Raw genomic sequence first — 22,967 nt, forward strand, 5'->3', positions numbered from 1 at the left:
AGAAATTTAGGAAGACCTAAGTACTAAGTAAATAGAGAGATTTGAAGTGTTCATGAATCAAAAGATTCAGTATTGTTAAGATGTTATTTTTCCCTTAATTGATCTATTAATTTACTGCAGGCTTACTTAAAATCCCAGTAAACTTATTTTTCATAGAAATTGACCAGGTAATTTTAAAGTATATGTGGAGGGCTTACCTGGTGGCGCAGTGGTTAAGAATCTGCCTGCCAGTGCAGGGGACACAGGTTCGAGCCCTGATCTGGGAAGACCCCACCTGCCGCAGAGCAATTGAGCCCTTTCACAACTACTGAGCCTGTGCTCTAGAGCCTGCGCACCACAACTACCTGTGCGTAGAGCCCATGCCCTGCAACAAGATAAGCCACTACGATGAGAAGCCCGCGCACCACAATGAAGAGTGGTCCCCGCTCGCCGCAACTAGAGAAAGCCTGCACGTAGCAATGAAGACCCAATGCAGCCAAAAATAAAATAAATAAAAAAAAAAATAAAATAAAATATATGTGGAAATGTAAATGCTACATTAGCTAAGAAAATTTGGAAAAGGAAAAACAAAGTTGAGGACTTACATAACCTGCTTTCAAAACTTAATATAGAGCTAGAGTTATCAAGACAATATGCTATGAGCAGGAGAGGCATGTTTATCAATGCAACAGATTAGTAAGAATAGAAATATATCTATATCTATAAACAACTGATTTTTGACAAAGATGTCAAGGCAATTCAGTGAGAGAAGGATAATCTTTTAACAAACAGTGCTGGATGAAATTGATATCCAACTGCCAAACAACAAACAGTCCCTTACTTCACATCTTATAAATAAATTAACCTCAAATGGACATATACCTAAAAATAAGAGTTAAAACTATAAAATTTCTCTAAGAAAATGTAGTAGAAAGTTGCAGTGACCTTAGGATAGGCAAAGATTCCTTAAAGAGGGCACAAAAAGCACAAATTGTAAAAGTTTAAAATTGGTGATTTTGAAATGATGTTCAACATCACTAATCATCAGGAAAATGGAAATCAAAACCACATTGAGATATCACCTAACACCAGTTAGGGTGGCCATCATCAAAAAGTGAAAAGATAACTTGCTGGTGAGGATGTGGAGAAAAGGGAACCCTTGTGCACTGTTGGTAGGACTGTAAATTGATATAGCTCTTATGAAAAATAATATGGAGGTTTCTCAAAAAATTAGTAATAGAACTTACATGTCATTCAGCAGTTCCACTTTTGGATATGTATCCGAAAGAAATAAAATCATCTTGAAGAGACACGTGCATTCCCATCTTTACTGCAGCGATATTCACAGTAGCCAAAATGTGGAAACAACCTAAGTGTCCATCAGTGGATGAATGGTTAAAGAAAATAATGGTATACATATACAATGGAATATTATTCAGCCTTAAGAAAGAAGGAAATTCTGCCAATTGTGACAACACGGATGAACCTGGAGTACATTATGCTAAGTGAAATAAGCTCTTATATATATATATATGGAATCTTAAAAAAAAAGTCAAACTTAGAGTGTGGAATGGTGATTATCAGCGGCTGGGGGGTAGGGGAAGAGGGGACATATTGATCAAAGGGTAGAAACTTTCAGTTATAAGATGAATAAGTTCTGGAAACCTAATGTATAGCATGGTGATTGTGGTTAATAATAAAGTATACTTGAAATTTCCTAAGGGAATAGATCTTAAATGTTCTTACAACATACACAAAGAAGTAACTGTGTGATGATGGATATGTTAATTAGCTTGATTGTGGTAATTATTTCACAGTGTATACATATATCAAAACATCATGTCGTATACCTTAAATTTTTTATTTCTCAATCATACTTCAATAAAGCTGGAAAAAATAGTTGATTTTGACTTCATTAAAATATATTCAAAAGAAATTGTTAAGAAAATGAAAAAGCAAGACAAAAACTGGTAGAAAATATTTGCAGTACATGTATCCAAACAAGGCTATTTATCCAGAATATGTAAACAACTCTTCCAGTTCACTTATAAGGAGATAACCCAGTAAAAACAAGGGAAAAATTTTGAACAGACACTTCACCAAAGAAAATACACAGATAGCAGCAAATAAGCAAATTAGAAGATCTTCAACATCTGTCATTTAGAGAAATGCAAATTAAAATTATGAGACATACTTTAGAATTAAAAAGACCGACAATGCCTAGTCCTAGGGTGGATGTGGAGCAATTTGATCTCTCATGTATTACTGGTGGGAATGGAAGATGTCACTGCCACTTTGGAAAACGATTTGACAGCTGCTTGTAAAGTTAAACATACATTAACCATGTGACCCAGCCATTCTCCTGCTGGGTATTTACCCAAAAGTTATGAAAACAGATGTCCACACAAATGTTCAGACCAGCATCATTCCTGGTAGCCTAAAAATGGGAACAACCCAGATATCCATCAACTTGTAAATGCATAAACAATTTGTGGTATATGCATAGAATGGAATCCTGCTCAGTTTAATAAAAAGGAACAAGCTAATATATGCACCAGCATATAGCAAAACCTTGTGTAAGAATTTCTTATGAATTCTAGAAAAGGCACAACTATAGTGACAGAAAGAAGGTCACTCTTGCTGGAGAGTTGGTAACAGGGAGCTGACTGCAGCTGTCAAGGGGAAACTTTTTGGGGGTGATTGAAATGCTGTATATCATGATTCTGGCGATTGTTACATGATTGTATCCATTTGACAAAATTCATTAGTTAATTTTATTAATTGTGAATTATCCCACAGTAAAGCTATTGAATAAGAAGGAACAAAATTTAAAAAAAATGATCAAACTTCCTTTAAGTTATAGTAGGATTGGAGGGAATAACAGGTTTCATTATTTTTCGAGACTTTCACAAACAAGTGTCTACATGCTTTGGCAGGAAAAAGAGGCCATCAGTAAGATGGTTGATATCTAACTTCACTCATCAGTTAAAAATAACAAGAATTATATTCAGAAAAAAGTAGTGATTTTGCTTAATGAAAAGTAATTGATATTATATTTAATAAATCAGATGTTTAATTTTTTAGCTTCATATTAACTATTATCATCATTTTATCACTTTAGAAATATAAACCTGGTCGATGTGATGATATTTTGAAATGGAAGCCTCCCAGTTTGAATTCTGTGGATTTTCGCCTAAAGATAACAAGAATGGGAGGAGAAGGGTAAGTATGCCCCTTTGTTTCCCCATGATTTTTACATGAAATAATACCGTTTGCATAAGGCTTCACTGTTTACTGGGTATTTTACATACACTTTACAAAAAGAAAGTAAAGTACTTTTACGTATACTCTATGTATGTACCCATAAATCGATCTCATTTTCCCAGATTACTTCTTTGACCTATCACAGCTAACATGTTGGTAGCATCCTTTAAACTTCACTAATTTTAGAAAGTTATTTCTAATATAAAAAAATGAACTGTGTTTAATTGTAAAAGTGAAAATACATTTTACTTGAAAGTAATCCTGTTCAGTGAATTACAGATATAAGATATGATCATTAATATTATAATTAAATGTTTTGAAACAAGCCTTTTTTCCTTTGAAGGAAACTACTTCATGTTTGCATTTGGATAGCAAACACTTATCTATACTTTATTAGGGTAGGGTTTTAATTGTGGAATTACATTACAATTTTTCATTATGTTCATTGTGTTAATTTTTTCATTTATTGGTTAATCTTCATTTTTGACTTCATTGATTGCTATTTTAGAGTAAAAAATGCTTTAGCATGAATATTTTCATTGTTTTTCCAAAGCCTTGTTTAATTTTACCTTGTTCCACAATTTTTTATGGCATCTCATATAAGTAAATACATAACAACAAAACAAGAAATGTTTAATCAAGAAAATCATAAAGAGAAAGTAAATAAGATAACGCTGGCAGAGAGGTTAAAAGTGTACCAATGCATGCCATAAAATTCTTTTTACTTGCCAAAGATAAACCACAGGTTTATTTTTTTGTAGCTAATGGAATGAAGGATATACGATGAGTTATATGAATCCAGATTCCAGAAGATTAAGTCTCTTAAGAGACTGTATATTTTCAAATAAAGGTACTGTGTAGTGTGGTGAATCCTAACTAAAAAAAGAATTTTATTAAGTCATATGGGTATCAGTTTTCAAAAAATAGAGTAGTTAGTATTTTACATCCTTAAATAAGAGTTTGTGACTTAATAGCAAAGTACAGTTTAGCCAGAACAATTATCTGGGGCCCCAAATAGTGTTGTTTAGGTATTTCACTGTCTATTGGCCTGGTTTAATCCAAGGATAGATAGATAACTTTTGACTGTAGGATTGGATAGAATATGTATATTCTATAGAATAATATAAAAGATTAGATAAGAGAAATAATATTGGCAATCTAGAATATCTGTATGCCAGATACTTTGTCAGGAAGAATAATCTTTAGTTTCCTGCTTATCAATACTTATCCAAAAATGTTATTTCTCTAATTTAATCTTAGCTATGCATTGGTATTAACATTAATATCAATTAATTTTTTATTAACCAATATTATCAATATTATATTATTATAACACTATTAACTACTAATAATATGAATAACTAAATATTATTAATCAGTATTTTCTTGAAACTGCCCCCAAACACATTCCCCCTCCCCCCATATATATAAAATATCTTTGGATAAATATTGCTAAGTAGTAAGCTCAAGATTATTCTTCCTGACAAAGTGTTGGGTATACAGATATTCTGGGTTGCTGGTTCACTTTGGAACCTCCACATCAAAAGTCATGGAAGCTGAGTGTAGGCTTATATGTTTTTCTGGAAGTGGCTTAGAGAAGACCACCACTCTTCTAAACAGTGGCAGCTGAGGGATTAATTCAGATGGTGCCGCCTGCATCTTCTTCTTCTTTTTTTTATTCTTAAAAGTCACGGGTGAATATGGTTCTTTGGAAATAAGGCTTCAAAGGTGAACTAAAATTTGTTAAATTGCCTCATTACTAAATCTTTTATTTTGTCTAAATGCTTTATTTATAATATTTAGTTAAGGAGTATAAACCCTTGTGTGTTTCTGTTGATTGTTTCATTGAGTTTTGAAAGGTGATTTTGTTTTGCTTTTTACAGATTGTAATTCTTAGCAACACTTAAAAGCTACATGAGGCTAAATGTAGCATGTCCATTTTTCTGTGTTAGAAATGATATTATTAATTTTTTCCTTCCATTTGTCTATTGCAATTAAATATAGCAGAGTGTAATTCAGTTTAGTAGTTTGTCATTTGCTTTTATTCTTAGTATGTTTAAAAATATATATATATATTTTAAAATTTTACCTATTTGAATGTCTTTTTATTTAAAAAATGAATTATTCTTGATTCTAGTCCTCTTTAAAACACACCACAATGCCAGCATTTAAGGTGATTTTTTTTGGATAGCAATATGCAAGTTACATTGGTGTAGGTACCTGATTTATTTATGTAACATGGGTGTCAGTTTTCAAAAATGGGGTATTTAATATGAAATATAAAATGATAATTATGACATAAAATACATATTATTCAGTTAGCTGGAGTAATATGCTTTTTTTCATGGAGAGAATGTTATGTATTATAGCAGTTTTCACGAAATAAATGAGTTTATATCTAATACTTATGTTAGATGCAGTATGTTAGAGAGCATTATGAGAAGTATGCCTGTAATAGTTTGAAAGGAGAGTAGCTATGTCTCTGAATCATAAGAATTGTAGCATGTGATTAGAAGTGGGGCTAAGATACTAAAATACCATGAGACATGATACTATACATAGAGAATCCTAAAGATGCTACCAGAAAACTACTAGAGCTAATCAATGAATTTGGTAAAGTAGCAGGATACAAAATTAATGCACAGAAATCTCTTGCATTCCTATACACTAATGATGAAAAATCTGAAAGAGAAATTAAGAAAACACTCCCATTTACCATTGCAACAAAAAGAATAAAATATCTAGGAATAAACCTACCTAAGGAGACAAAAGACCTGTATGCAGAAAATTATAAGACACTGATGAAAGAAATTAAAGAGGATACAAACAGATGGAGAGATATACCATGTTCTTGGATTGGAAGAATCAACATTGTGAAACTGACTCTACTACCCAAAACAATCTACAGATTCATCACAATCCCTATCAAACTACCAATGGCATTTTTCACAGAACTAGAACAAAAAAGTTCACAATTTGTATGGAAACACAAAAGACCCCGAATAACCAAAGCAATCTTGAGAAAGAAAAACGGAACTGGAGGAATCAGGCTCCCAGACTTCAGACTATACTACGAAGCTACAGTAATCAAGACAGTATGGTACTGGCACAAAAACAGAAATATAGATCAATGGAACAGGGTAGGAAGCCCAGAGATAAACCCACACACATATGGTCACCTTATCTTTGGTAAAGGAGGCAAGAATATACAGTGGAGAAAAGACAGTCTCTTCAATAAGTGGTGCTGGGAAACAGACAGCTACATGTAAAAGAATGAAATTAGAACACTCCCTAACACCATACACAAAAATAAACTCAAAGTGGATTAAACACCTAAATGTAAGACCAGACACTATTAAACTCTTAGAGGAAAACATAGCCAGAACAGTCTATGACATAAATCAGAGCAAGATCCTTTTTGACCCACCTCCTAGTGAAATGGAAATAACAAAAATCAACAAATGGGACCTAATGAAACTTAAAAGCTTTTGCACAGCAAAGAAAACCATAAACAAGACGGAAAGACAACCCTCAGAATGGGAGAAAATATTTGCAAATGAAGCAACTGACAAAGGATTAATCTCCAAAATTTACACGCAGCTCATGCAGCTCAATATCAAAAAAACAACCCAATCCAAAAATGGGCAGAAGACCTAAATAGACGTTTCTCCAACGAAGATATACAGATTACCAACAAACACATGAAGGAATGCTCAACATCATTAATCATTAGAGAAATGCAAATCAAGACTACAATGAGATATCATCTCACACCAGTCAGAATGGCCATCATCAAAAAATCTAGAAACAATAAATGCTGGAGAGGATGTGGAGAAGAGGGAACCCTCTTGCACTGTTGGTGGGAATGTAAATTGATACAGCCACTATGGAGAACAGTATGGAGGTTCCTTAAAAAACTAAAAATAGAACTATCATATGACCCAGCAATCCCACTACTGGGCATATACCCTGAGAGAACCATAATTCAAAAAGAGTCATGTACCACAATGTTCACTGCGGCTCTATTTACAATAGCCAGGACATGGAAGCAACCTCAGTGTCCATCAACATATGAATGGATAAAGAAGATGTGGCGCATATATACAGTGGAATATTACTCAGTCATAAAAAGCAACAAAATTGAGTTATTTGTAGTGAGGTGGATGGACCTAGAGTCTGTCATACAGAGTGAAGTAAGTCAGAAAGAGAAAAACTAATACCTTATGCTAACACATATATATGAAATCTAAAAAAAAAAGGTCATGAAGAACCTGGGGCAAGACGGCAGTAAAGGCGCAGACCTACTAGAGAACGGACTTGAGGACATGGGGAGGCAGAAGGGTAAGCTGGGACAAAATGAGAGAGGGGCATGGACATATATACACTACCAAATGTAAAATAGGTAGCTAGTGGGAAGCAGCCGCAAAGCACAGGGAGATCAGCTCGGTGCTTTGTGACCACCTAGAGCGGTGAGATATGGAGGGTGGGAGGGAGGGAGACGCAAGAGGGAGGAGATATGGGGATATATGTATATGTATAACTGATTCACTTTATTATAAAGCAGAAACTAACACACCATTGTAAAGCAATTATACTCCAATAAAGATGTTAAAAAAAAGAAAAGAAAAAGAAAACCATGAGGCAAATTAATTTCTTTTCTTGATTGTGTTCCTAATATTTCTACAAAGCTTAGTATGGAGTGGAATGTCTTGAAAGGTATAATGTAAATACCAATCTTTGAAAATGTCTGCAATGAGTTTTTTTTATGATGTCTTAGGCTTTCAGAGTATGGTTTTGAATCTCCCTTAGCTGCTGTAATAAAGTGGTTATAGTATAGATTCTTGTTAGATTAAAATTTAATGCAAATAGAAAAATCTATTAGCTGTCCTGTTGATGGCATTTAAAATCTAAACTTTGCTCTTTTCCCTCCTTATAGTACCATTTCTGAAAATTCAAGGTATATTAACTTAATGATGATTTATCATGGCCTAAAATAACTTGTGTATATCTTAGCAGTTTACATTGTGTTGAGCTTTACAGACATACAATTCAGATTTTCAACTGAAAGCTATACATTGCTTTAAAATTATTGTGGGTTTATATTAACTGATCTCCAACCAAAAATTGTGGTCTTTGTGAAAAGCTAGGATTACAAAGGTTGTCTGTATTCTGGAGAGTGTAAACTCTTGAGTACGATGTCAGTGACTTATAGGGAGCTGTATAAACTTATTATTTGTATAGCATAGTTTAGAGCCCAGATTCTAGAGCCAGGCTGCCTGGGTTTAAATCTTCTTGTTACCTGTGTGACCTTGAGCACAGCCCTTGTTTCTGTGCCTCAGATTCCTCATTGGTAAAATAGGAATTGGCCTTGTAAGACTTTTGTGAGGTTTAAATGATCTAATATATGTAAAATATATATTAATATATATAGTAATTATATATTGCTGTTATTTTTGTAGTTTTCAGTAAGGTAGATTTAAAAGTCCACATTGCCTTTTTGCCGATCCTACAGTTCTGTTGTTTGTTGAACTGTATAAATTTCACTTTTGTTTGTGAATCATTTCCTGTTTGATTCCAATCCCTGTTAATTTTTCCCTTTTAAAATGCATATATCTTCAATTTATTTGTGTAATTAATTATAAATTGTTGAACACCTGGAGAGCAAGAAATAACAGAAATCACAAAATTTTTATGTATAGAATTTTTTGGTAACAAATGTCTTAAAATAATGTTGACAATATGTATAGTGGTTAAGAACATGGATTTTTGGCCAGGACTGCACAGAACCAAATCCTAGCTCCACTACTTCCTTGCTGTTGTTACTTAATCTTTTTAAGCTTCCTCATCTGTAAAATGTCTACAGTAATAGTGATTAGCTCATAGATTTGTTGTGAAGATTTATTCATATTCTATATTCAATTGCAGGAGTGAACAAAGTAAATATGGGTTCTGCCCTTATAGACTTTTCAATTACAAGCTACTGGCCTAAAATGCAAAAATAGTATTGCTTTATGAGGTTTTGTAGGATTAAATATAAGATGCATCTTAACCAACTCAGGTCTGGGCATTTGAAGTTGAGAAATGCTAGCTTAGTAAGTAGCACGATGAAGTAAGTGAAATCAACTACATGATTCTACTTGAAAATGTATGAACAAGTCCTCTTAACTCTGCTGACTAAAGTGTTTTTTTTTTTTCCTTCTGCTCAGATTTATTTAAAGAAAACAATAATCTGATTCTAATGCTTACTTGAACAAGTGTTATTATTTATTTATTTTTTTTGCGGTACGCGGGCCTCCGACTGTTGTGGCCTCTCCCGTTGCGGAGCACAGGCTCCGGACGCGCAGGCTCAGCCGGCATGGCTCACGGGCCCAGCCGCTCCGCGGCATGTGGGATCTTCCCGGACCGGGACACGAACCCGCGTCCTCTGCATCGGCAGACGGACTCCCAACCACTGCGCCACCAGGGAAGCCCCAAGTGTTATTATTTTTAAGAAAGAAATTATAGTGGTAAAATATTCAGACTGCTGAAAAAAATGTTCTTGCGTAAGAAAGTATTAAGTCAGCAAGAATATAGCTAATAAACTATAGGGGGGAAAAAGAGTCTTATTTCTCTGCTGAACAGAGCCATTTTCTTTTTTCCCCCTGTGTTCTATTTTGGAATGAAATGCTTAACTCTTTTATTTACAGTTTATTAAAAGAATTATTTTAAATAAATGAAATTAATTAGAGTTAAGAGCACTAATATAACCAATATTATTACATAGTACTTTTAGTAACTGAGCTATTTGGCATATAGCTAGCTGGTCGGAGGGGTACAACAATGGCTACTTTTATTTTTTAGCAAATGGCCATGGTACCTGCTTTGTTTATCCTATTTGAACATATTCTCATCATGCAAACATTTTTTAAGACAAATGCTTCCTTGGGTTTCAGTCCTTTGAATGGTTAGTGTATCAAGTTCTTGATTATGCTGTATTTCCAAGTGGGCCGGGTGAGGGAAGGAGAAGCTGTGGCTGGCTGTTCAGTTCCTCTGCCCAGCTGTCTATGAGGTATTAGTAATTCTTCTTAACCTTTGATTTTGTCTTCCCTGCTTCCTACAGAAAATCGTTCTCAGGCCATCTACCAAAAATAAATATAGTCAAAGCACCTAGGAGAAAAGGAACATGTGGTTTACAAACTTGTGCTTGTAACGTCACTGGAGTCAAAATACTTTTCTTTCACTTGTTAATTTACTGAAGAGAAATTGGTATTACCTTTGTTTTGTCATTTGGTTCTTTGGCATTTAACTATTTATTCATTTCAAATTATTCATTACAACGAGAACCTTTTGCTTGTGTCATTTGTTCTAATTTAATGTATGTTTTACTTAATTGCAATTGTTCTAAGTTAGCTTTTACGTTATGAGGAGCTTGTTACCTGGGAGATATCCCTGGGGAATATTGTATAGATTAAATACTAGTGTAGTTCCTACTTCGAATCACATCGGAGAGAATGTGATTCAAACTAATCCAAGCAGCCTGTGAACATAGTATTTTACTATAGACCTTCTTGAGTTTGTATCGTATCATAAAGGAGAGTCACTCTCCATGCCATTATATTAGTCTACTGCAGAAACAATTGTGTTTATAACAAAAATATTACTAAGCCTTAGTAAAATGAAATGCTTATGTTCTAGTCCAGTGGCTTATATTTGATATAATTATGGATGGAATTTTAAAAATTAGCAACTTGTTACAGCTTGCGGTATTAGGATTTGGCCTGGAGTATTGATGAAGTTACTATAAATTTATTGCTGAACATCCCAAGTTCAAATCTTGTTTATATATTATGGGTAAAATGAGGAAAAATTTGAGCTTTTTAGCCACTGTGCATTTCTCTGTTTAATGAAATTGTGGAATAAATTAAATAGCTCTGATTATTAAAATAATTATAACTAGTGATAGAATTATATTCTTGTAACTCTCACAGTCTGTTTTGAACCAAGCCATTTAATTTGGTTTAAAGAGTTAATTATGACAAGAGGATATTTAATATCCTCTAGCATATGACAGCTTCAAAATATAAATATGGTAATTTATTGTAAAAAGAAGAAAGCTAGGGCACATCATTGTTAATGCAGTCCTTTTATCTCTGGAAAATGGAACTCATATTAAGCTTTGAATCTCAAGGGAAAGGATATGGGGGAAGGGTATGAAAGGAGCTCATTTTGTTCTTTGTGTACATCAGAAAACTATCTTAGCAAACTGGACTTCCAAGTGTTGAATAATGGGATAGTAAGAACAATTATGATCCATGATTTTTGCAAAGCTTCATGAAGCGGTGTTGCTAGTGGTTGTTTTCAGTATCTTACTTTTATTATATTGGTACCTGTTATATATGACCTTTGTTTTCAAAAAATTATACTCAATTATATGTAGGAAACGTATTTCATTGTGTAATAACAGCTTAAGCTTTAGATTTTCTAAATGCACATATACATACCAGCATTGTTCAGGTGCTGATTTAGCAATTGTATTTATAGTACATTACCACCTTGTAATTAGAAACCTCTATCAACTAGAAGTTTTCTATATCTGCAGCTCAGAGATAGTTCATGTTCATGCTGATAAACAGAAGTCATTGCAGGTTTCATACGCATGTTTTCAGTCATCAGAGGAAGTCTAGATTATGCAGCTTTTTAAGAAAGTACATTTTGTTTTTATTTAACTGTTTGAGAATTGATGATCTAAATTGTAGTAAATTAACATGTTAGTATCAAAAGTATTTTTCCTGACCATTATACAGTGACACGAGTTCCTCAAGTATCATCAAATTTACCTCTTCTGAGTAATGTTTTAACTTTCATAACTAGAGCTGGACTATGTATTATTTAGATTTTAAAATTGCTTCAGCATTTAAATATGGATTTATAGTAGAAAGTATAGACCGTATTACATAGTCTCAAGGGAGTTTAGAATACATTAACTGTAAATTACATGAATTCATTACTAAGAAACAACGACCTTTATTCATCTTTTTCAGAATCTAATTTATAAAAATGAAAAGGAAATCACTATCCTCTTTGTCTTCCATTTACTTTTGGACTTTCGGCATAGTAAGTAGCAGTGCTAGTTAAAACTGATTAATGATCACTATTCAGTAACCATTCCTTGAAAACCATCTGTGTGCAAACCACATTGTGAGGTGCTGGGAATAAAAAGATGGGTAAGCCCTATCCTGAAGGTATGAGTAGCTTGACTGGAGGGACAGATGTAGATAAATATCAGTGTGACAGATGCTGTACTCTCAGTGTGAGTAAAGTACTATAGAAGCCCAGACAATCTTATATTACATATAAAATATTTTAATTGTCAATAATAGTACAATGAAGGTTCTATAGAAGAAGGTTCATTTGAGTAGAACTTTGTAAATACATAGGCATGGCATTCAAGATATATAGTCTGAAAAAAGTCATGAAATTACATGAAATGTTTATCGAATCATTAGAGTTTATGGAAGTGAACACTTGAATAAAGTAGGCTAGGACCAGATTGTGATAGACCAAGAAAAGCAGAGTAGAGAATTAGGACTAACCATGGAGAGTTAGTGACCAATAAAAAGAATTGATATTATCTGTGCTTTAGAAAGTAACTGGCTAGAAGATAGAGATTAATAACATATTCTAATCAGTTTTACAAGCCAGAAACCTATAAATCATCTTTGTCTACCTTACCTGGTTATCCAGTGAAGTCCTGTTAGTTTTTACTTCCTAGATATTGCTTAAATATGTTGACTTTCTTTTGTTCCCTAGTCATGATCTTAATTCAAACAAGCATTGTGTTACCTGGACTACCGAAATAACCTCTAACTGATCTTACCTTACTACCCTTGTTCTCACGTAGTACATTGATGTTAGTAGACATTACTAGAACTCTGTTAGCTTTTTTCTTCCCACTTCTCTCTTTTTGGTTAGTGCTTGCCTGCTGTAGTGGGTTGAAATGTGTCCCTCAAAAAGGTATGTTGCATGCTCTGTACCTGTGAGTGTGATTCTGTTTGGAAATAGGATCTTTGTAGATGCAATCAAGGTATAAGTGAAGATGAGGTCATACTAGAATAGGGTGGGCCCTTAATCCAATATGACTAGCGTCATTAGAGAGATATAATTAGAGGGGAAGAGACATAGAGATGCATGAAGAGAGAAGGCCATGTGATGAGGGAGGCAGAGATTGAAATGCTGCAGCTGCAAGCCATGGAATGCCAAGGATTGTCAGCAAACCACCAGAAGCTAGGAAGAGGCAAGAAAGGATTTCTCTCCCGTGGATTTCAGAGGGCGTATGGCTCTGTCAACATCTTTTTAAATTTTAAAAAAATTTTTGGCTGTGTTGGGTCTTCATTGCTGTGCATGGGCTTTCTCTAGTTGTGATGAGCGGGGGCTGCTCTTCATTTCAGTGCACCGCCTTCTCATTGTGGTGGCTTCTCTTGTCGCAGAGCATGGGCTCCAGGCTCGCGGGCTTCAGTAGTTGCAACATGCGGGCTCAGTAGTTGCGGCTCAGGGGCTCTAGGGCGCAGGCTCAGTAGTTGTGGTGCACAGGCTTAGTTGTTCTGCGGCATGTGGGATCTTCCCGGACCAGGGCTTGAACCCATGTCCCCTGCATTGGCAGGCAGATTCTTAACCATTGCGCCACCAGGGAAGCCCCCTCTGTCACCATCTTGATTTCAGACTTCTAGCCTCCAGAACTGCGAGACAATAAATTGTTGTTTTAAGCCACCCAGTTTGTGGTACTTTCTTATGGAAGCCCTAGGAAACAAATACACCTTGTATATATTGTTTTACCCTTTAACTTTATTCTCTTTCCTTATATTTTAGATTTATCTCTTATAAACAGCATTTAGCTGTATTTATTATCTTTGGTTATATTTTATCTTTTAAATGGAGCATTTTGTGTTTTATACTTACTTAAATTAATCAAAAATATGAAAAATTTTCACCATCTTATTTTGTGTTATTTGTCCTACCTTTTCTGTATTTATTTTCTTCTTCTTTCTTGCCTTCTTTTATTTTGATAGTTTTTTTCTCATTTTTTTCCTACTCAGTTTGAAGTTGTGTTCTAGAAATTTTACTCTAGAAATTTTAGCATGTGTATTTAACTCAGTAAGTCTAAAGTTGACATTTTTACCTTTCCAAATAATGTACTTTTATTCTACTCACTTCTTTCCAACTTATGTGTAATTACTGACTTTTTTCCTTTTTATTAAAGCTCATAATACATTATTGTTTTTATTATGTACAGCCAATATTTGATTACTTTTCTTATTTATTTACAACTTCTTTTGTTATGCATCCCCTCTATTATCTCATACCTTTTATGTGGAATTATTAAACTTCTGTCAGTAGTTGTATTCTTTAACATTTCTTTTAGACTCTGCTAGTAGCTAATTTCCATTGTTTTTATGGCAGTCTTTAGTTTACCCTATTCATTGGACATTGAATTTGAAGTAAACAGTTATTTTCCTTTAGCATATCGATGATTTCATTCCAGTGTCCTCTGACTTTCAGTGTTACTGTTGAGAAGTCAGCTGTCAGTACAATTGTCTCCTTTGAAGATAACCTTTTTTTCTTTCTGTTTTACTGTTTTTTTTTTTTTTTTTTTTTTTTTTTTTATGGTGCGCGGGCCTCTCACTGTTGTGGCCTCTTCCATTGAGGAGCAGAGGCTCCGGACGTGCAGGCTCAGCAGCCATGGCTCACGGGCCCAGCTGCTCCGCGGCATGTGGGATCTTCCCGGACCGGGGCACGAACCCGTGTCCCCTGCATCGGCAGGCGGACTCTCAACCACTGTGCCACCAGGGAAGCCCTCTGTTTTACTTTTAAGAGCCAATCATTGTGTTTAGTGTAGTCTAGATTCACTGTGATGAGTCTAGGTATGGATCTTTGTTTTTCTAACTGAAATTTACTTGGCTTCTGGAAAATACGTTACATTGTTTTTCATCAGTTCTGAATATTTCTTGCCATTATTTATTCAGATGTTACCGTTGCCTCATTTCTTCTCTCCTTCCAGAACTTAGGTTGATTCATTTGATAAACAAATAAATATTAAGCACCTTCTCTTTGCTAGTAACTGTTTTAGGAGCTTGTGGTACATTCTTTTCTTCCCAACTCTGCCCTGCCATCACTGTTTTCAGGCCACCATCAAACATAGAGGCAACAGGTTTCCACAAACTTCTTCACAGGTGCCCCTGAATGGTCCCTGGTTAGTGACTTTTCTCTGCTCCTCCAGTCATATCCTTTGTGATCTGTACTCCTTAGCTTCTCCTACAGTGGTATAAGGTCTGATCCTTATAATAAATTCCTGATGCCGTATCACTGGAAGGTTCTGATCCCCAGGTTAAACCATAACTGATACATAGAGCTGACAGGTGTGCGAGAAAGAGAGAGGAGTCAGGGAGTCGAGGATTTTTGCCTGAGCAGTAGGATGAAGTTGCCATCATCTGAGAATGGAGGAGAATGTGGAAGAGTGGGTTTAGGAAGAAAGATTGAAAGTTCAGTTTTGAGTATGTTGAGTTTGATATTGTAATAGTTAACCATCTTCATATGTCAAGTAGCTGATGAATATAATGAATTTAGAATTTTGGAGATTTATTTTGGACACTGTCAGTGTATGGATGGAATTTAAAACTATGAGACTGGATGATATAGCCAAAGGAATAGATGTGGATAAAGAGGATGAAGGATTGAGCTTTGGGGCCTGTCAGCATTTTTAGAGGCTGGGAGAAGATGAATCAGCAAAGAAGGTTGTTGGAAAAAGCTTAGCAAGGAATTGGAAGTAATGACTTTGGTTAAATAATGCCCCAAAGTAATGAGAATTGAAAATTCACCTTTGGATTCAAGTTTAGTTTTTTTTTTTTGTTTTTTTTTTTTAATATTCAGCTTGTTTTCAGAACTGGTATGATGCAATTTGTATTTTGTACCACATTTTTATATATTCTAACATCTGTCCAGAATAGTTATTTTGTTCCACTGATCTTTCTGTATTGAGAAATATGTTGTACTCTAAAATTTTGAATTTGGCAGGTTACCAATTACGCTTGTCTTTACTTCTTGTAAGAATATCATAAACATTTCAAATTAAAAGTCCTTTTAATTTGCTAACTTTACTCTTAAGTGAATTATAATCACCCATCACTTTGGGTATCACTTAGCCAAACTTTAGTCTGTTGAGGTAATTCTCTTTTTTCCCCCCCATCTGTGGGCTTTGGCTATTTTCTTTTTATATAGTCAATCCAAATATATATTAGAAAAGAAAAATATCAAAGCTCGTCATTCAGTTTTGAAGTTTAGTTGCTAAATTTTCTAATAATATAGTGTTTCGAACCTGGTACCAGAACCTATACTTAAGTTGGCTAGGTATCGTCCCCTATCTTAACTTTGACAAGGTCAAGCTGACGTTTCATGGGAGGCCAATTTCTAGACTTTCTGCTTGGCCACTGGCTCTGAAGAGTAGACTACAGTGGTTTTCCTTATCAGGGACTTTCGTCCTGATACATGCAACTTTGTGGATCTCCTCTGAGGAAAACTGAAGAATATTCTTCATTCTCTGAAGTGCCATATGTTCTGACTTCGGGGATTTGCATTAATTAGATTCTGACCTTACCTATATCATGCAGCTCTTCCACCTCTTACTTTTTGCATCTGAAAAATGAGAACATTGGAAAGATGATCTCTAAAGTCACTTTCTGCTCTAAATTTTTGTGATTGAATATATACAGTTGATCCTTATTATTCACAGATTCTGCAGTTGCAGATTCACCTACTAGCTAAAATTTACTTGTAACCTTGCAGTGCTTTCACAGTCATTCGTGGATATGCACAGGGGGACAGACATTAGGAGTCATCCTATGTACACATTCCCAGCTGAGGTTGAGCAAGGCAATGCTCTGCTTTCTTGTTTTAACTCTCATACTGTAAACAAGTGTCTTTTTTTTGTGGTGCTATGTTTTTCACGTTTTGGTGATTTCACTGGGCCTCCAAGTGTAGCGCTGAAGTGCTATCTAGTGTTCCTAAGTGCAAGAAAGCTGTGATTTCCCTTTCAGAGAAAATGTGTTAGATAAGCTTTATTCAGGCATGAGTTATAGTGTTGTTGGCTGTGAGTTCAGTGTTAATGAATCAACAATATATATTAAATAATGTGTCTTTAAACAGAAACACACAGAAAACAAGGTTATATGTTATTTGGTTGACAAAAATATGATCAGAGGATTGCAGGAACCTAATGCTGTATTTCCCCTAGAAGCAGTGGTTCCGTATTCACTAATTTAGTGTTCCTGGTGACGTTATAGAACATAACTACTGTGAATGACAAGAATAGACTGAATATTTTTTCTTTTCTCTTGTCCTTATGCTCCTTGGAATAATAAGCTCTTGTTCTGTTTCCCCTAGGATCTATCATTCTGCATATCAGCAACATTTAATAAGTACCTGTCCACCCCTCTAGGTCGTCACAAAGCACCGAGCTGATCTCCCTGTGCTGTGCTACTGTTTCCCACCAGCCAACTATTTTACATTCAGTGGTGTATATATGTCCACGCCGCTCTCACTTCGCCCCAGCTTATGTTTGTGTTGTATACAACGTCCCTGGTTCTTAATTGTACTTAGTGGGAGGAATAGAGAAAAGTTTGTCTGCTCTGTCTTCCCGGAAGCAGAAGTCCCAGTAACATATAATTTAATTTATAAAATTTAATTATGCATAACCTTTTAAGAACAATTGATATTGTAGTTGCTCACCAATTACTTATTGAATAGAGTTAAAAGTGGTGCATATTTCTTTAGGAAGGCTGTTTGTCTCCATCCAAGAGCTTTGTGAATCGAGAAAAGGAAAACGCAAATAAACACTTGTAGCATTTCTACCAAGTTAGTTTTCAAATATATCAATTTCTACACCTTTTCATAAACATAATTTATAATTTAGATGAGGAAAGATTGAATGTATTGTATTGACAATAGCTTCAGTCTTTTCCTATCATTTCCATTGTTAACTGGTTCTGTTACATTCAGTTTATCTTGGATGATCATTTATCTTTTAATTGTGCTGTGGTTTGTCAAATGAGCCTGGGCTTTTATTACATAGCCACAGATCACCTCTGGAGCTAGTGAGCTGGTCAAAGTATGTATTCTGAATTGCAAGTTGTCACTTTGATGTTACTCCACACCCTTTGAAAGATGAAGGTGCAGATGAGTCAGGTGATTTTCAACAAATGCTACTAGAGTATTCAATTTAGATTTTAAGAAGTACATTTTAAGACTCTTCGGTTTGAATAATGACTTAAGTTTAAATTTTAATTGGACTGAACGTTTTCATCATTTTTTGATTTTCACAGTATTTTACCCAGTTAATTAAAGTCAGTAATGTCTTCATGAGGTAGGACAGTTATCTCCATTTTACAGATGGGAAAATTGAAAAATGTCATTTAGTTATGACTTATCCAAGAGCATTCAGTGAACTGAGATTAGAACCAGAACAATAGACCAAGATTGGAATTCTAAATATATATTTTTTAACCACTATCTTGTGTTGAGTCCAATAGACCATGCCAGTAACCAAATTAAATTTATATATCTTTCAAAATGAGACCAAGGGGGGAAAAGGGTTATCCAATTAGAACTTTAGCTTCAGACATGGTCTGTAAATGTCTAATTTTTCAGTCTGATGCATCAGGAATGTTTCATCATTATCATATCCCCTTTTTCATATGCAGCATAATAAAAAGTCCGTAATACAAGACAGTAATTTCAAAAAATATGAATTTCTCCTTAAGAAATACGATAGTTATTTGAACTTTTTTACAATTTAAAGGAAAACTGAAAAATGTGATATGTATAACAAACATATAAATATAGTGCATATCCTTGCCATTAAATATATTACATTTCTATACTTTATATATTGCACAAATGCAATTGAAAATTTATGGTAGGTTTACAAACTGTCAGTGCTTATCATGTTAAAGACTACTAACTGTGTAAAATAAGTTGGAACTTGGAAACTGGTTTGTTAAAATTAAATTTCATTCCATATTAGTCTTCTGTTAGTTTGAAATATTTATGTAGAATATTTTAGAGTAGTTTGTTATAATATGTTAGGAAGAATTTATTACTAAAAATTAAGAGTCTGGGTTCTAGATTTAACTCTTATTCTGCTAAATATATTGATCATGGAAGCATATTTGCAGATTTGTCTTTGGGAATTAGAATCTTCATATAGCAGTTCATTATTGATAATGTAGCACCACGGAGATTTCTTCTCTACTAATTGTTTTCTTTTCACGTTTTCTTCTTTTGTATTCTATTGTTAAAATTCTAATCAATGCCAGGTAAAATTGGGTAATAATGTATTGCTTTCCAATTCAGTGCTTCTATTTTTCGCAGTAGGTTTTTGTTTAAAATGACTCCTTTTGAGGTGATATTAAGCAAGTTAAAAATTAAAGTCTGTATCTCAGTTGTCCAAGATTAGGAATACCTATAACAAAACCAAGTTTATTATAAACTTTATTCCTCACTCCAAACTAATTCTCCTCTACCTTGGAAGTCCCATAATGTTTTGTTATTGAAATTTGCTTTGTTTTGCCTTACATTATTGTGAGCTGTTAACTTGACCCCCAGAGTACCTCATAAATTGTTTTACACTGCCTGTTCTCAGGTAGATGTTTTGAGTTGAATTCAGTTCCCTGAAGACAAGACAAACATGTGACCCCTTTCTGATATCTGGTTTTTAATATGGATATGTTTCTGTTTAGCTTGTTTCTCATTAGGCTGTCAAATTATGTATTTATTTTTAGTATTGTCTATTCATAGTCAGTTTTCTTCACCTGGTTAGAATTATTAAGATTTTGTTTCCCCAGTAAGCTTCTAATTTGCATGGTGAAAAATCAGATGATCACTGATCAATTATTTTAAAATATAAATTGCATTGTAATACATGCCATCTAGATGACCAGTCTGACCAGAACAGTGCCTACCACATAGTAGGTGCTCAAAAAATAAATAAATGGATGAATGAGAGAACTAACAAATGATTCTTATAACCTTTCTGTTTAATAGTTTATCCACTTAGATATTTATAAGTAAGATCACCGTGTTCAAGAATTTGTTAAAAATCTTTAATTTTAATTTAAACTCCTTAGTGCCAAAAACTGCATCTCTGCGTGAACATGCCACATGAAGCCTGTTAACTTTATTAAGATGTACCAAATTAATAGTTATCCAAAGTGAGTTGATAGGTTAGGGCCCATTGAACAGAACTGCGTAGAATTGTTAATGAGATATAATGTGTGTGAAGGGCATCTATAGACTGTAAACTACTACACAAAGGTTAGTTCATTTATTAGGCAGCTTTTATTATTAAAATGCAACCAGTAATACATGCTAAATAATACTACTGTACTGTAACTACCCTTATCAGAATATGCAATATATAGTTGAGCATATATACTGGATTGTATAGATTGTCAAGGTACAGACTAAGCTGTATCTTACTCTTGGCAAAGTGTCTTTGGGTGTTCCTAAATAATAAAAAAATACAATTATATAGAAAAATTACAAAGAAATAACTAAGTAGATAGTATGTAATCTTGATAGATGATTATTAGAAAGCAAATTTCCAAATGCCAAAGCTGTAATAAAATCTTTTTTTATAATTGAAGCTTTGGGGAAAATCATTTTGGATAACATATTAGTAGTTTGGGTTTATTTGTACAAAATATTGAAAGGCTGAACATTGAAAGATTAAAACTTGTCTCAAGATTATTCAAAAACAAGGCTAGATTTCTTTTTTCTTTTAAGTTAGAAATGATGAAGGAAACAAGTAAAATGGTTTATTTCTAGATGAAAATGTATTGTGTCATTTCCACCCAAGAAAACATTTAAGTGCATTAGTAATAACTGGTTTTTTTATCTTAAGCCAAAAGAATTCACTAAGAATAATCTGACTTAAAAAAATCACTATGAAGTATGTTCCTTAGGTTAAAATTTTGAGTCTTTGGAAACCTATATAATTTTTTTCCTAACTTGTTCAAGGAGAGAGAGTGTAACTTTTCCTTTAAAATTTTCCTTTCACTCGTGTTATTTTGTTGTCCTCCTTACATTTGTATATAATAGGATAGTACAAAGTGCCTTGGATTTATTATTCAATGGAAATACGTCCTTTCAGAGATCATTTGCTGTCTAGACCTCTATTTACCAGCAGTCATGCACAGATTGTACTTTTCTATTGAGATTAATATGGTTGCAAGGCAGCATTTAAAAAAGAGAAGAGTTTTAAATATTATGTTTGGAAAATATGAAGGACAATTAAAATCCGGTGTCTAACACATAAAAGAGCCATTTTATGCAAATACCATCTTTTATTTATATTTTGTTCCATTTATGATAGTAAATCTATTGGTCATTTTTTAAAAATAGTTTAAAACCTTTATTGTGTAGCTAGGGAATTAGAAATGGTCCATAGAAAAGGGCTTTTCTTAACACATCAAAGAAGTGCCTCAACTTTGGTCCCCCAAACCTAGAATAGTGCTTATGTTCTATGACACCCTCCTTTCTATAGGGTTTTCTATACTCTGTGTGCATCCTAGATTCTCTATAATTTCTGTCAGTCATTTTTTTTTTTAAGAGAAAAGAATAAAGGCAGTAGTCTTAACCTTTAGACCACATACAGTGCATTTAAATACACACGTGTAATAAAACCTTGTTACTTTAGATTTGACTCTTGGAATTCTGGATATAGTTTGTACACAGGTTGAGTAGGAGTTCACTTTTATTGCTTAACAAATTCATATTATAAATACATTTTAGAAAGTATATTTAATCTTAGGGTGTCTTAGTAAAGGCTACTATAACATACCACAGACTTGGTGGCTTAAACAACATTTATTTCTTAACAGTTCTGGAGGCTGGAAGTCTGAGATCAGGGGGCCAGCGTGGTTGGGTTCTTGGTGAGGGCCCTCTTCTGGCTGTGTCCTCACATGCCCTTCCTTGGTTTGTGCCCTAGAAAGCAGGGCTGTTACCCCTGGGACAGTGGTCACTGAGGTAACCAGGCAACTAGGGTGAACTGTGCTGGCTGCAGAAGCCCTCCTGTACTCAGTGATGCAAAAAATGGATTTGAAAGAAATAGTTTGTCACTGTGGCATGGAAGAGAGAGCTCTTGGACTGCACAATCTGAAAGGCTACCTCCTTCCCCCAACCCTGCCTTCACTGGAACCTCCTGCCTGGTCCAGGAAAATCTTAAGCTCTTCAACCTAAATTACAATATGTATTGATATGGTGTCAATTCCAACGTACTATTGGAAAAAAAAAGAAAGGAAAAAAAAACATGAGAAAGAGAAGCAAATTTTACTGGGAAATGAAGTCTTACCTGGTGGACCCGTGGAGCCTGAGTCCTTTGGTCCTTCTGTGTATTCAGCGTATTGTATTGAATTATGGAGCTTGATGTTTTTGGTGTCTTTCACTAAAAATTAATATTCTTTAGGGTAGAGTCTATTGTTCCAACGTAAAACATAGTACCTATGGCTTTGAAGGCCTTTTGTACGTTGGAGAGGGTGTGAATGCTTTAGATAATAGCATTTGTCATGATTTGGAAAATGACTGCCTTCAAAGTATCTCTAAATTAAGGTAAAGTGATATCAGCTAGGATTTCACCTAGTTTGTAGCTCCATATTTCAGAGAACTGTTTAACTCTCTTCTGAGAACAGTTCTTACCC

At 34.3% G+C, this 22,967-nt stretch overlaps 1 protein-coding gene across 1 annotated transcript in view; it reads left to right on the forward strand.

Annotated features, from left to right (window-relative positions):
- RNGTT (RNA guanylyltransferase and 5'-phosphatase) overlaps positions 1-22,967 on the forward strand; it is a 219,081-nt gene that overhangs the window by 124,571 nt on the left and 71,543 nt on the right. Inside the window, exon 13 of the mRNA XM_065888674.1 lies at positions 3,101-3,201. Coding sequence (XP_065744746.1) covers positions 3,101-3,201 — 101 coding nt within the window. The remainder of the gene's footprint in view (positions 1-3,100; positions 3,202-22,967) is intronic.

The sequence above is a fragment of the Phocoena phocoena genome, chromosome 12 (assembly GCF_963924675.1).
Source record: "Phocoena phocoena chromosome 12, mPhoPho1.1, whole genome shotgun sequence".
In the NCBI taxonomy this organism is placed as follows: domain Eukaryota; kingdom Metazoa; phylum Chordata; class Mammalia; order Artiodactyla; family Phocoenidae; genus Phocoena; species Phocoena phocoena.